Genomic DNA, 14,971 nt, shown 5'->3' on the forward strand with positions numbered 1-14,971 from the left:
GAGTTAGGAGGAAAGGATATCTAGCACCTGTTTGCACTGGCAAGATATGAATTAAACTTTTGTTTATGTGTACCTAGGAAAACAGAGAGCTGTTTAGGTGTTTTTGATAATAAAGTGAGTGTGAAGGGAGTTAGATTTCCCAATCATAGGCTCCAGAAACTGTGCGAGTGACCACAGACCTGCTGTGTAGTGATACTGTGCTGACAGAGCCTAAAAATACCAAGTGTGTGTGCATGTCATGATTATTCGTAAATGTATTTTAAAGAAATATATACTATATTCAGCTTACACAGGAAGGCAGATGTTTTAACAGAACATCTCTCCTTCCGATAAAAAGTAGTTATCCAGGCACTGTTTGCACTGCACCTCAAAACATGTATGCTTTGTGGCTAGTGGTGCATGAGAAGAGGGAATAATAAGATCTTGCCAACAGTTGCAGAATTCTTTTATATTGGCAGATCTGCATATGCTGTATGACTAAATAGGTTTTCTCCTAGAATTGTTGACAGTGGGATGTTGTCTGCCACCATAGCTTTGATAACTGTTCTGTACCTGGGCCCTTCGTACTTTTAGTTAAGGGCCGTATTGGACAATATCCTCACACAAACTTCCAATGTTCAGAACTGAGCATGTATTTTGGACACATGATGTTGCATTTATCCTGTCTTGGCCATTTGTATGTGTATGTAAATTTTGACTTGAAAGTTGCTTAATTCTGCTCCGAGTGTTTCCTGTGCCAATGCTAGATTTCATGGTGTTGTGATGCCTTTTCTGCAAATCAGGAAGCTGTCTTGGTAACATGCTGACAAGTTGAATATATTATGTATTTATCAAAACAATATTTTTTGGAAGCTCTGTATGGCCATTGACCATCTCTGACCAGATTTGTATCACCATTGACTAAGTATGACAACAATAGGGAATATTCTGCTCTGTATTCTCTTTACTGCTGTTGGAGATGCTGTATTTTAATTTGCTGATTCTATCTATATGAAGCTCAGATAATTAATGTATAACCTGCAAGACTCTCTTGTTGCTACCAAATGCCTATGAAGTGTTTTGTCTTGCTTTCTGTGTTAAAATGGAGGGTAGCTGTATAACTTTGTTTTTTAAAATGGTGATTAAGCTAATTTCATAAATAATAAGTGGGAATGTCTGCCAATGGCAAACTCAAAACTTGGAGGTGGAACAGAGGCTGACAGACCTCTAATTCCAGTGGGAGTTAGCATAAAGAAACTGTGTGACCTAACAATTTCTGTGGTGATTTTTTTGGTTACAATTTTTGTGCTAGTGGGTTCTTCCTCTTTAAGGTTTAGATGCATAAAAGAAAATAAGTTGGAAATGTGCTTTATTTTACATTGGTTAAAGAAGTGTTAGTTAAAAAGACTCATAACTTTAATCTTTTAAAAAATTCAAAATTCTGTAATTTATTTCCATATTCCAGAGACAGAAATCTGTGTTCAAAAACAATATATACATTTATATTCAATTTTGTGCTTGCTGTTTAGTGGCTAATTTTGCATCCTATTATTTTATGTACAAATTTGCTGCTAACTTCCTACAGTTTCAAGAAAGGATCATTTTTCTGTGCTAAGCTTTGTGCTCTTATGCTGTTTCTTCTGTAAATTAACCTAGCAAACTTACACCACAACCAATAAATACCATAGTCCCCCTTTTGAAATAACATTTGAAATCTGTATTGCTACCCCTTACCTTCTGTGGTAGGACAGAGAAACAAATAAGCAAAGGTCCTGTCACCGTGACCTCCAAATGATGTTTAGAAATGGTTAGAAGATCAGAATCAACTGACCTCAAAGAGCAGCTTGCTGCAGATCTATTCAATAGAAGGGAGTAAGGCCATTCAGTGAGTTACAGGTCAAAAGATCAATTCTCTAGTCAATATGTTTCTTAACACGGAGCCAGCACGATGACTGACAGAACAGGAGTGATGTACTGAGGAAAGTACTTAGCCCATGAATCTAGGTGAGGTCTGAAAGCAGACTTGAAGTGATCAGATCTATAAATTAGAGAACAAGCGAAGCACTGTCTCAGTATTGTGGTGAGTTAAGGATAATTCAGTACATAGCAGTAACTATGGAATGAGCATTATTGATATTGACCCTAAAAGAGAAATTTGAATCCACTAACCTCATTTAAATTGCGATACTTAGTATTGAAAGAGAGCTTGTCATCAGACAAAAGCTTAAAATCAGAGTTTTTGTACATGAAGTAAAGTTTGGAAGAATGCCTCTTTGAAGCAATTATTTTACAGCATTTTTTTCATGGGCTATGTGGGCAGACATGCTTCAGTGCTGTGGATTCTTAAGACTGTATCATAGGTCCTATGTTATTTTATTTTTAAGCTATAAATTTTAAAAATAGATTTGCACCTGTGAGTTCTGATTTTTGGTTTTAAGTGTTTCTTAGTCACTATGATAGCTTCATAATAGAACTTACAGATATAAATCGGATAGGCTTAACAGAAGAAGAAAAATAAGAATACAAAATTTTTAAAATACTAATTTTTCAGACTAGGTTGCTGGGAAACAGTACAAAAACAACAGAGCCCACACAATAAGCTCATAGGAAAAATACACTGAAAAGAGTTCCAGCTCTAAACCATTATTCCTTGTGAGATAAGTTCTACTTTTTTTTCCTGCTTAAATTAAAATAAATAAAGTTATTTTGTGAACAGGTAAGCAATAGTTTGATTTTTTTGCAATCAAGTATGTAGTTGAAAAAATCCTGTGGAAATTGACTTGGCCATTCCAGGATTATTCCTACTCTTTGATACAATACAACATATCTGCTCAAGAGGAGATGAGTTGAAGAAGAATGAAAGTCCTTTGCCTGTCATTTGTTTTGGTAAGGATATTTATTGTACAGAACAGTTGCATTTTAACACATGAATGGTGGCTACTCCCCTTATCGGAGATACAGCTTCCCAATCAGATACCCTTAACTTTCTTTTATCAGTCTTATTTCTACATTTGACTAGAACTACTTAGGCTGGTTTGATTTCTTTTTGTGCTTATGGTCCAAATACTTTGGAGTTCAGTTGATTCTAGTATTGGTTTTGTTCCCCTGCTTCCTCTTGGTTTCAAAAAAACAAGAATGACACAGAGTGGAAACACATTGGTAGAAAAGACTTGGGCTGCAGTGATGGCTTGGCAACCTCACTGAACCATTTTGTAGGCAAGTAATCCTTTTTTTGAGTTTACAAAGGGAGCTGTTGCCTGGATAAGATTTGAAAAGAAGTAGAGTTAAAATTAAGGATTGTGTGAAGCACTGCCTCAACGTTGCAGTGAGCCTGATGTTCACTTAGTGTAAGATCTTTCAGAACATTTGAAAACATGGAGATACTATTGATGCTTCTTTCTCAAAAGTCCTGAAGAGAGAAATCTACTGGATTTCTTTCTTAGATTTGTTTAGGCTAAAGTTTGTACAATACTCTAGATACTACAGTTCTCTTTTCTTCTGTGGGCTCTTTGCTCCAGTATTAGTCCAACCTGTGAGATGGTTTCACCCTGCTTAGACTCAGTCCTCTGAGTCCATTTGATGCTTGTCTTTTTATCTAAAACATACAATAAACCCTGTTCCAGTCAAAATGTTGTTGTTCTGTTTTTAAATGTTACATTTTAGCAAGAGTCAGACAAATTTAACAAAAAACTTAAACTTTTTTAACACAGTACTTCACTTACGTTTTTATTAAGAATGTTATCGTTTTGCCGGAACTTCTATTTTCTTGATACGTATATTTTGTGATACTTATAACTTCTGCTTTCTTGATACTTTTCTCTCCAAGAGTTTGTTGCTGAGAATATTTCTCTCTTAATGTTCCAAATCAGGTGTTCTCCATTCCTTTCTCACATCTTTTGATTTTTATTTTTTTTCTTTTCTTAGCATAGTAACATTTTTTTTCACCCTGCAAGACCATTTCATCTTTCCCTGTATTTTTTCCTAGAGTCTTACTCCACTGTGTGTGTGTGTGTGTGTGTGTGTGTGTGTGACAGTGTAAAAGTGAGAAAGAACAACTACCCTGTGTATCATGCCGTATCTTCTTCAGATGGAACAGCCTTCTAGGCAGTGAATACAGAATTTTTAAAAAGTAACTGAAAAAGGTCATCTAGCCTAGCGTCCCTTCACAGGTGCAGAAGATTTATTCCCTTCTATTCTTTGGTTAATCCATTCCTCCTCCTTCCTTGTCTTGCTTTCTTGGCTTCCTTGGTTTTGTGGAAGATGCTATTTCTGTCCCAGTCACTGTACTTCAGACTTTCACCCCAAGAGGTATTTCACTCCTAAGACTTTAGTCTATCTTTTTTGTAGAATAGTATTCATATTAAGTTGACAGCTCTATGGCCATTAGCAACCAATCTGCCTCTTATAAGTACAGATCTACTTAATTATTTACAGAGCATTGTGTAAAGTTAATAATGGAACCAACTGGAAAGAAAACGTCCAAAGAAAATCTGGGTATTGTTATTCTTTCAGGGATAAATCATCTGTTAGGTGTACGTTAAGGTAAAAGAAAACACCATGAGAATCCAAAGTACCAGGCCTATGGCTTCCCAGATCAGTGCAGTTATAATATATACGTTGTAGATATTTTGTATGTTTAGCACATCAGATATAAAGCACTGTGATGAGGGAAACATGCACAAAAAAGACCAGGGGACTGCTAAATACTATAACTGCTTGCTTGTGCAGTTAGATAGGTATTTGTGCTTATACAGCTGGTTGTTTGAGTAAGATGAACACATTCATGCTTGCATGAAATTAAGTGCTAAGACTTTGGAAGTCTGGCTCATAATCTCTAATACAATCTATTAATAACAGACCATGCTAAGCTAAACTGAAATACGTTTCTAAAAAACACTTGGAAAAAAACCCTGAATAAAATCAGCTAGGTTAAAATAAGTGAGTGGCAGGAAGGCAAAAGTGTATAATGTAACACAGCTAAAACCAGTTGTTCTTGGCTAATGTCAATGTTGTACCTTCCTGATTCTTGTTATCTCTTCTTCTGTTTGTAATTTCTTACCTTATTCTGCCTCTCTGTTGTTTTGCCTTGTTTCTGCTTTGTTCTTATTATAGAAAGTGTGGAGATGAAAAATACTATTTTGAAACAGTATGGAAACACATGCTAACACCGTACATTCAGTATTTTGTTCTTCTTTAATGTTGATTCTATTTCCCCCCTTCCCTATCATGTTAAAAACAAACAGAACAAGACACTTAACTTACTCTTACCTGCCATGTTCTGAGTGAGTTTGGAAGGCCACGTTGTGTTGCGTTATCAAAGAAGTGACAGCTAGCTATGAAGAACTAATATATTTTATGATGATAGTTGTATAATTAGAACAGATGAAATCAAGGAAAAGAAATTTAGGCAAAGTAGTAACAGTGTATTGCTGGTTTTGTACAAACTGAAGGGAACTGATTTTGTTGGTCCATCATAATGGCCAACTTGGATTTGTATGGCTTAAGACATCATTGCTTTTTGGTTTTCAAGTCTTGCTTTTTTCAGTCAGGACCGAATAACCTAAAGCTATTTTTCACTTTCAAAGAGTTGTTTTTTTCAGTATAGCTTTTAAAACAGCTCCGCTGAATTACTACAAAAGGGATTTTAAGCAAATTTCTTGCTTAAAAATGATTTAGGAGCACACAGTTACCATCTTACAGATAAGGCACAGTATTTGCGTGGTTCAAATTTGGCTGATGTACATTTGAGACTACTTTCTAGACACCCCATTAAGACCACCAAGGTTGAGCTGTCATATGAGAAAAACCTATTGCATGTGGGAAAAACCTATAGCATTTCCAGCCCAGAGAGCTGACAGAGATATTTATTTCTTGTTTTCTCTTAATGATTAAATTCTCGTTTTAGTATAAGATGCAGGCTGAATATTTAGAAGTTGAAGTCCATTCCAGTCAACTGTATGTGCCAGATGTCCACAGTCAAGCAAAATCTAAAATTTACTGCTTACTCAGGAAAGAGTACACCTTCCAGCCTCCTCGCTGCTTCCCAGCCCGCAGAGGATGTGGAAGCTTCACAAAACTTGATATCATGGTAGCTCAGATTAGTTCTAACACCGACTGTGGGCTCTATAGGACAGATACCAGAGAGCATCAGGAATACACTAGAGAATGAATGCAGGAGAAAATCAAACCGACGAACCCAGCATAGTTTATGGCTTGTCCCAGATTTTCTAAACATGCCTACGGTCTTTAATCTTATCTCACAGTTTGTATAGTCTGTCAGGTGAAAAACATCATCAGTAATCTTAAAAGCCATCACCCTGCAGGAAGTGAGTGCTGCATCCCAGCTTACACGCTCCAAATAAGCACAGATCCTGCAGCAGAAACAGTAAAACCAAGAGACCAGCCATCCCAGGATTTGAAGCTGCCTGGAGCACAAACAGGAATCAGTAATTCAACAAAATGTGCTACAAAATAACACGTTAAGTTTTCTTGAGGGCTTTTGTTTGTTTGTTTGTTTTTCCTCTACCGAGAGTGATACAATTAAATTAAAAGTGAATGCCAGAAGAGTTTATTACAGACTTTTATAGGATAAGCTATTTCTTAGCTAAAGAGAAAACAAAAACTAAGCTTAGAATAAGAAAAAGAGTTTTTCTTTGTAACATAATGTGATTTACTAGAAATGATCTCTGTATGACTTCCGATGGTCTAATTTCTTCCCCAGAGATCATTTCCATTGGCAATATAATAGCAGTCATGGATTTTTTTTTTTTTTAAGTGAAAAATACCATACTTGAAATATTTCTAAAAAGCAATTACCTAATGTGAGAACTGGTCAATGTAAGGGGGCAAAGGCCAGGTGGGAGTGTGAAAATGAGTGAGAAAATAACCTATGGGAGATTATGGGGCGGACAGATTGTGATTAAATTCTAGCTGCTTTCAACAAGTTACTGCTTGTAACCTGCCCTGCAGTAGTTAGCCGTGTGCATGTATTAAGCCCAGTGCAGGAAGGTGGAACATATTAATCTGAATTTCATACAATGGACTTGTGCCCTTAGTTTAAAACATGAGAATGACAGAATTGACATGGATGCAGTGTTAGTGCACTCTGCCTGTAGAAAAGCAGAAGCGTAGAGGTCAGGTAACTTGTTCAGGAATGTCTTGACAGGCAGCAGAAGAGCAGGAAGTAAAATCCAGTTCTCTTGAGCTGCTCTGCTTTCTGCTTTTAATGCCATGAAAGTGAGCCTGACTGTAAGTTTAGTCTGTTAATACTTGTTTTTGCAGCAAAGTGCTAAGAATATGCGAGCTCATCTGCCAGATATGACATTCAGAGCTATGGGATTTTCCTCCTCTCTCTCTGGTTACCTGGGTAACTAGTGAAGTATCTTGGAAAAAATGACCTGTCCCAGGATATGAAGATAAACGTTGCGGAGTGCATGAACTTGATGTGGTACACACAGTGTGGGTCCATTTTTTTTTTAATTATGATTTAATCCTGATTTAGTTCTGTGGATTTGTTTCGGAGTAACTTAGTGTGCCGTTTGACTCTGCCTTTTTTAAAACTTCATTTTGAATTTCAGAAGGAAATCTAAAATTTCAAATTTGGGAGTGATTTACTGAGATTGCCTTCTGGTTTTGGAGCATGGCAGGCAGAGAGCTGGTTTGTTTTACTTTATCTTACATGCTCTGTTTAAATAACTATTTCCGTTGTGAAGTTACTGGCAGTGACATTCATAAAGATGAGGCTACAGCCCAGCTAGTGCCCAACAGTCCAGTGGTTACAGTCCTTGTTTGCCCTGTAGTACTGTGTTCTAGGGAAAGCTTCTGCCTCTCACTTCCTCTGTGGCTTTTACATTGTGCTATTACTATGAAATTGTACAGTTGCAGTTGGTGGAGGATTTGTGTGGGGGTGAGGTGTACATGTTTTAGTAAGCAGAGGAAGGGGTCTCTTAAGCAACATGAGGATACGTAAAGGCATATTGCCATTTATGATATCTAGATGCCCACCTAGAAAGGAGAGAGCTTAGGAAAAAAAAAAAAAAAAAAGACTGAAATTTACCCGACTTTGAAATAAGATAAGAGTATGGTAGTAGTAGGATTTAAGTGGGGAGGGCAGCCCTTATAGCCCCTAGTTGTACATATTTTATCCTGAGGCACTATTTGGTTTAATAAAATTTAGATGTAAGGCTGTCCTTAACCTATCAGTTTCTTAAGGCCTAATTATAAAGGTTATACTTTCAAAGGACAAAAGCATTATTCACTTGTCTGTTCATGTCTTCCAGGTTTATCTTGCAGATTATGGACTTTCCTACAGATATTGTCCCAATGGGAACCACAAACAGTATCAAGAAAATCCTAGGAAGGGCCATAATGGGACAATAGAGTTTACCAGCTTAGATGCCCACAAGGGAGTAGGTAGGTTTATTTTATTTTATTTTATTTTATTTCAGAGGAATGATTACAGAATGAGTAATCAGGCTGTGTGAGCTGATATTACAACAGAAGTAGTCTTGAGGATTGCTCAGGGTTGATCCGACCCTTGTGTGGTGACCTCTTCTTGTGCGTAGGAACATTTCTTTGGTGCTTTTGGGGGAAGCATGATTAAAACTGAAAGGCTCCTGCATGTATGGTACTGGAAGATAGACCAAGATGCCTTAAGAGAAGCATGCCATTAAACTTGATTGATCTGTGTTGAGAGTGCTGGTTTGTATGTGCTGTACTCTACAGAGACGGCAATATTTGTTACTGTTGTGTTGTCAAGGAAAAATGTTCCAAGTCTCTGAAGAGGCCTTTACGGAGATCTGTATCTGAGTGTCACCATCCGTGTTATCAGAGGATATTTTAAGATGACATTGCTTCTGCAAGGAGAAAACCTGTTTTGAAGCCCATAAAGTGTTAACTTTTGAAATCTTTTTCCAGTAGCCTTTCATATATCTTACTTATTTAAACTCACTTTGATGGTATTGGAAACACATTTGCAGGTAAATTACATACATAGTCCTTTTATTGGATATTGATCATACTGCCTTGCATTCCAAGGCAGACTTAATTCAACAATTCCCTAATTAGTTAAAGTCATAACCTATGTCTTGTATTCATTTACCATTAATTAAACCTTAGCTGTTTATTACACTGAAGTCCAAATCCAATAGCAGACCCATAGAGCCATGGAAAAGGGAATGAGAGGTCAATATCGAAAATATATGGTGCAAAGTCCCACTGATGGCTGCATTGTTCACAATCAATATGGTCAATGCAACACAACTTTCTTAGTTGCTATGTCAGCAAGACAAAAAGTCAATTCTAATGTTATGCTAGTGAAAAAATGGTGATTATTGAAAAACTTTGACTCTTAATACGAAGCAGTGTTTTTGTTAACTTTTCTTTATCCTTGCCTCCCCTCCCCACTTCAAGATCTTCTAAAACAAAAGGAATGGTTTTATGTTGCCAGTTTTGCTAAGATCACAGTGTCACAAGTGATAGCTACAGAAATTTGTGCTTGTTAATAGCTGCTGAACTGTTACCTTAAACTAATACTTTCTAATGAGTTTTAGTTGGCACAAACAACTGTATATTATTGCTTTTTCTATTAAAAGGACCATTGACCATGTAATGTAGAAGGTCTTGATAATTTGCCGGCGCTGTTAAAACCTGCAGTCGTTTAGCTCTGGTCATTAGAAAAAATGAAATAAGGCTGTCAAGTATTTGCCGCTAAGACAATTGCATTTCACCTACTAAAAAATACTTTGTAGTGAAGAGGGCATCTGTTTCAGCTCTTCTAGATCACCCAAGCATATAGTGTATTTTCTGGAGACGTGACTCTGGCTATTTTTCCTAGTAGTGAGAGACATGTGGCTAAGTACTAGTACTTTATGTGGATGCTTTTGGAAGAATAACTAGAGGCTGGTGTATTTGGGCTTCAGCAGTTGGATAGACATAGCAATTAATATGCCCAGTGGACATGTGGCAGGTAAACTAGTAGCATGCAAGTGTGAGTGAAGTTGTTGTCTTTAGCAAACTATGGATTAGATTACCCCCTCAAGTGGCTGAAGTCATGGTTGAATTGGTGAGAAGTGGAAGACTCTAGAAAAGAAAATACTCAGAAAGGTAGCTTGAGTGAGTTTAGCTCAATCTGAGAACTGAAAAAAATTATGCTTGTTAATAGTTGCAGAGAGAGAATCTCCAGATTTGCTGTTGCTCCCAACAGAATAGCCTGCAGAACATGATGTGAAATCTGTCATGTTGTAGAGAATTCAGAGTATTCACGCTGAATGCCTTGGCTCGAGCTCCAGCTTTGTAACAGCCTGAATCCATTAAGGTCAAATTACCGGAGTTTCCCATTTGCAGCAGGTCTCAACATCCCAGGGAAAACGTCTAGCTGCATTAACTGTGTTGAGATTCTGCAGATCTAGAAGGCAAAACACAGCGACTGCTTTCCTTCATCTTTTGTTGTGAGGTGTAGAGTTGTAGAGATGTTTAAGGACATCAGGGCACTGCAAGTTTTCCCACACTTGGGGCAAAGGTTGTTGCTTAACAGTCTCTTGAATTCTCAGTACATGATTCTTTCTGTCAGCACAGTCTATCCTTTACAAAGTGAAATGGGGTGCTCTTCTGAAAAGTTTTTAAAGACTGCATTGACAACCTCAATTCTGGTGTTACTCAATTTTTCGGGGTGGAATAATTTTTATTTTAGTGCACTTTCAATATAGTTTATTTTTTAAAAGTTACTTTACATACATGAAATCCTTTCCAGAGGGCTTTTCTTGAGTGTATATAGTGGCATGAATGTCTCAACTCTAAAAATCCCTGACTAGTACCATTTGTTGTATTGAGTTAGACAAATGAGAACATTGTGATTTATTTTGCTTTCTATTTTTAAAGCAGCTACCTGAATATATAGTGATTTGAGTTTCATGCTGAAATTTAAAACAGAATTATGAGTTTGTTGCTTTCCAAAGTGCTTCTTGCTGATGTTTGAAGCTGATAACCTCCTTCCATAAAGCCAGTCAAATGCAACCACTTCCCACTAATTTATATCAACACTGGTGTTTCACTAGTTGAACTGAGAGATTAACCGAGCCGCATACCTATTCATTCCCCAAGCTCTCTATGTGGAGCTTGTCAGTTTTAGAGGCTACACAGCCCTCTGAAATCCAGGACACTTGCTCCCATGGACACTGTATGGCAACACTTGCAGTGGTAGAATTAGTAGTCTTTATTCTTCTGATAATTTCTGGTAAGGTCTGAGCTGGACATGCTGTTCTTATGGCAGCTGATTGTGAATCAGTGTCTTCAAACAGGTTAGCTTAATGTATGCTGATGGCAATTGATGGTCCTGGTGGTTTGGACTTTATGCTGGAACTGTAGAGGAATTCTCCCTGAGTTAGGAGAGGCTGGAAGCAGCTGCCCTGCCTTGTGTCTTGGCTCTTCATGCTGTTTTTATTTTACTTTTGTAAGTTTTGCACAGTCCACTTGCATTCCTTCCAGTGTTTGGGGGCTTTGGAGGCTGCCGCAGTGCTTCTTGAAGGCTTCCAGACTTGTCAGGTGTTCAGCACAGTCTTAGTTACATCCTCTGTCTATATCCAGTGGTAATTTTGAACCAAGTCATGGACCAAATCAAGGCTTTGCCACCAGATCTGGTCATACCATCAGCTTTCTTGTATTCAATGGCAAGATTTTTTTGCAGCTTAGCCTGTGGCCAGTAAGGAGCACTGAACAAGGTAACATTCTACAGGGCATTTTTAATTAAAACTCGTTTGCACCACTCGTTTGGTGGAAATTCCATATGACACATAACTTCATTGTTAGTTTTAGCACAGTATTTGATGGTGTGAGTATAACCTTGTATTCATTTTTAAAGACCATACTGTATAAACAGTATTACATTTTTGCGTGTTGCATGATAATTAACGAAAATTATATCCACACCCAATATACATTTAAAAAATTGTTACATAGTGTTAAAAAGTAATATTTGGATCGATGCATTTTATGGATTTTTGTAGATTTTCTACTCACTGAGGCATGCAGTCAATACCTAATTTCTCTGGAGATGTACTGCGCTTAACATATTGAGTTTTTTTTAAATACTCTAGTCCTGTGCATTGAGTGCATAAGACCAGTTTTAATTTGCTGTCATTGATGAACAGAAGAGTATGAACTGTCTGTGTAGAATTCCCTCTAACACTTTTTTGTTTGCCGTACGTTTCAAGATAGTTCTTCTCTTCCTTTTAACAGATATATATCATAATAAATACTGGCAGTTTGGTTGTCTGTTGCATTGCGTAGTGAACCTACCTAAATTCTTGCAAAACTGATATATGCATCTAGAATAATAAAAGCTACTTTAGGTAGTAGGGATGATATTTGGCAGGCTTCGGGGTGCATGGAGCATCTGATAGTTTGCATCGATTAGGTCCACTGATTGTTACTTTCTTCTTGGTAGGTAGTGAATACATTTCTTCTCAAACTGGTTTCATTGAGCAAAAGTTTGTGTTTGGGGTGGTTTTTTTGTTTGTTTTTGGTTTTTCTTATGCCCTGTTTTCAGGCGAGACAGTTGCATTTGTCTTTGTTGCAACCTATTGGCAAGCGCTTTGTGCCCTTCACGCTGGGCTGTTGCAGTACGTGCTCCTGGAGGTCCGTCACGATGCTTGCGCGCTGTGTTTGTGCAGCACAGTGCAGGCGTCGGCCTGATTGTTGGAAAAGTTCTGGGGTTTTTGTTCTTGTTTTTCCTGCTGCTCTGACAGATCCATTGTCTTTTGGCATTAAAAACATAGCTCAGTGCTTGTCCCTTGTACTGTTTCTTTTACTTGCAGGGGTTGACTAGAATATATGCAGGGCTCATTTTCTGAGGAAGGATGTTTAGCTCAGCTGGTTAGAGCATGGTGCTGCTAATGCCAAGGTCATGGGCTCAATCCCAATACAGGGCTATGCTGAGGGTTGGACTAGATGATCTCCAGAGGTCCCTTCCAACCTTACCATTCTATGATTCTGTGCTATACAAGAGTATTAACACCTAAGCCTGGAAATAGATTCTTTCTGAACCTGCATGTCTTTCAGAGCACTTTAGCTCTAAATGGCTCTGGATCTAGAGGTATAGTTGGAGTTTGTCCATATGTATTTGGTAGTCAGAGGGAGCCTGTTGGTGTTTTTTATGTTGGTCAAATGAATTATAGATCTGCTGCCGTTTGCTATGTGTTTCCCAAAGACTATATGCAGGACAAATTATAAATCAAAAAATAAAAGGAGATTATAACGTGTCTCATGAAAAATAGGCAGAACTTTGCAGTACAAAGTAAATAAAAAGATGTTCTAGTTTTTGAATGTTGGATAAATCGGAAGTATGGAGAAGGAGCAGGATGCCGGGATGAATGTCAGGAGAAGAGGGAGCAGAAGGTTATAGTAAGTGAACAGAGAGTCAGCTTTTGGCAAGGAGAAAGAAGAAGATCAAATAGGTTCTTAAAAACTTCTCTGTAAGCTTATTATGTCCTGCTGAGAATGGCCAGAAGTAGTTAAAATACAATGATGAGCGTCTCAATTTCGTGGCACATCTGATGAGTGTGTCTTGGAAATGGCTGTTTTCTTTAATTTTGTCTTCTAATTTTTGAAACCAGAAATTCTAAGTTAACCTTATAGCTACTTGTCAGCCCCTACTTGTTAGCCCCTTACCTCCATGGTTTTTTTTCTACCACACAGCTGTGAGGGAGGAGTAAAACTTTGTGTTCCCACTCTCCTATGACCTGTTCTCCTTTCTGCTAGCTTGGGACCTTTTACTTCCAACTCCCAATCAGGTACCCAGACCTGTTGTCAGCACCATTTTATCTCATATGCAGATCCTCGTGCTGAAGTTTGCTTATGTCTTCTCACTTTCCTACTACTTACGTCTTCTCACCTTTTTACTACTTGAACTCCTCCTCACCAAACCAGGCCTCCAGCTCTGTTGCTTTCAGTGCATCACATTTCACTAGTCCTAATTTTTATTCTCTTGTTGTCCATGTTTATAAGAAATGAGTCCTGGTGCTGGTTCCAGTCTTGTTTTGTGGCGGGGCAAAAATTAGGGAGCTCTGCAGTTAGCTACTCTCAATTAGTGGATGTATGTAACTGCTTGTTTGGAGGTTGTTATTCTTAAGCTTGAGAAGAGTGCACGTGAATGGAGTTGGGAGATGAGGCTATTGTGATTGTCTAGTACAGCTGGACAATCCCATTAACATTTGGGAACTTGCAGCCTGTAAGACCTGCTGGCTCACAGTGGGCTCATAAGTTAGGAGAGATAGGACAGAGACAGGAGTGTTGCTGCTTCTGTGACTCGTGAGGTGACTTATGTGACTCTTGGGCATCCTGTGACGGAAAGGACATTGCCGAGGGGTAGGCTACTAGCCAGTCTTGATCCTGGCTTTGAAAAGATATGAGCCTGCAGGAGAACGAGGCTGATACTCTCAGAGCAACACCTCTGTGACCACCTGGTACAGCCTACGGGGAGGTGATGGAACTGCTAGAGAGCCCCTGTTGCATCTTCTGTGTGGATGAGTTCAGGAACCCTTCTCTGGTACACTATATGTCTTATGCCTGTCAGCCACATGAAGAGTTGAGTGTTTGGCTTTGGGATTCAAGTTTGGGGCACTGGCCACAGTTGCCGCAAGGAGCATAGGAAGAAGTTGCTGATTGCCATGCTTGAAGTTGAATTCTCTTGAAGAGCTGTCATGCAAACCTGCTTTTTGGATTAACTGTATTTTTCTTTCCAGCATGCCATGACTGGTGGTGGTTATTATGCCATGAGTACATTGGCAAACAAATGTCATACTGATGATGTAGAACTGTATAGAGGGAAAGGAGATATTGTTCCTGGCCCCTGCAAGCAACTGTCCTCGAGACAAGATGAATCTGTATAGAATGGCCTATAAGTATTAACATTTATCTGACTTCTTCTTTCCTTTTAACCATCCACTCTATTCAGTCATTTACTATCCTGCTGCAGTGAATTCCTCAAACTGACCAG

The 14,971-nt window shown here is 38.3% G+C and overlaps 1 protein-coding gene across 9 annotated transcripts in view; it reads left to right on the forward strand.

Annotated features, from left to right (window-relative positions):
- Positions 1-14,971, forward strand: part of VRK2 (VRK serine/threonine kinase 2) — a 51,625-nt gene that overhangs the window by 17,308 nt on the left and 19,346 nt on the right. For all 9 annotated transcript variants that reach the window (XR_009957823.1, XM_062571485.1, XM_062571489.1 and 6 more), the window contains exon 8: positions 8,259-8,391. Coding sequence is in view for 8 of the 9 variants with exons in the window: in XM_062571485.1 (XP_062427469.1) it covers positions 8,259-8,391 (133 nt within the window). In the remaining variant the exon portion in view is untranslated. The remainder of the gene's footprint in view (positions 1-8,258; positions 8,392-14,971) is intronic.

Source organism: Rhea pennata, chromosome 3 (genome assembly GCF_028389875.1).
Source record: "Rhea pennata isolate bPtePen1 chromosome 3, bPtePen1.pri, whole genome shotgun sequence".
NCBI lineage: Eukaryota > Metazoa > Chordata > Aves > Rheiformes > Rheidae > Rhea > Rhea pennata.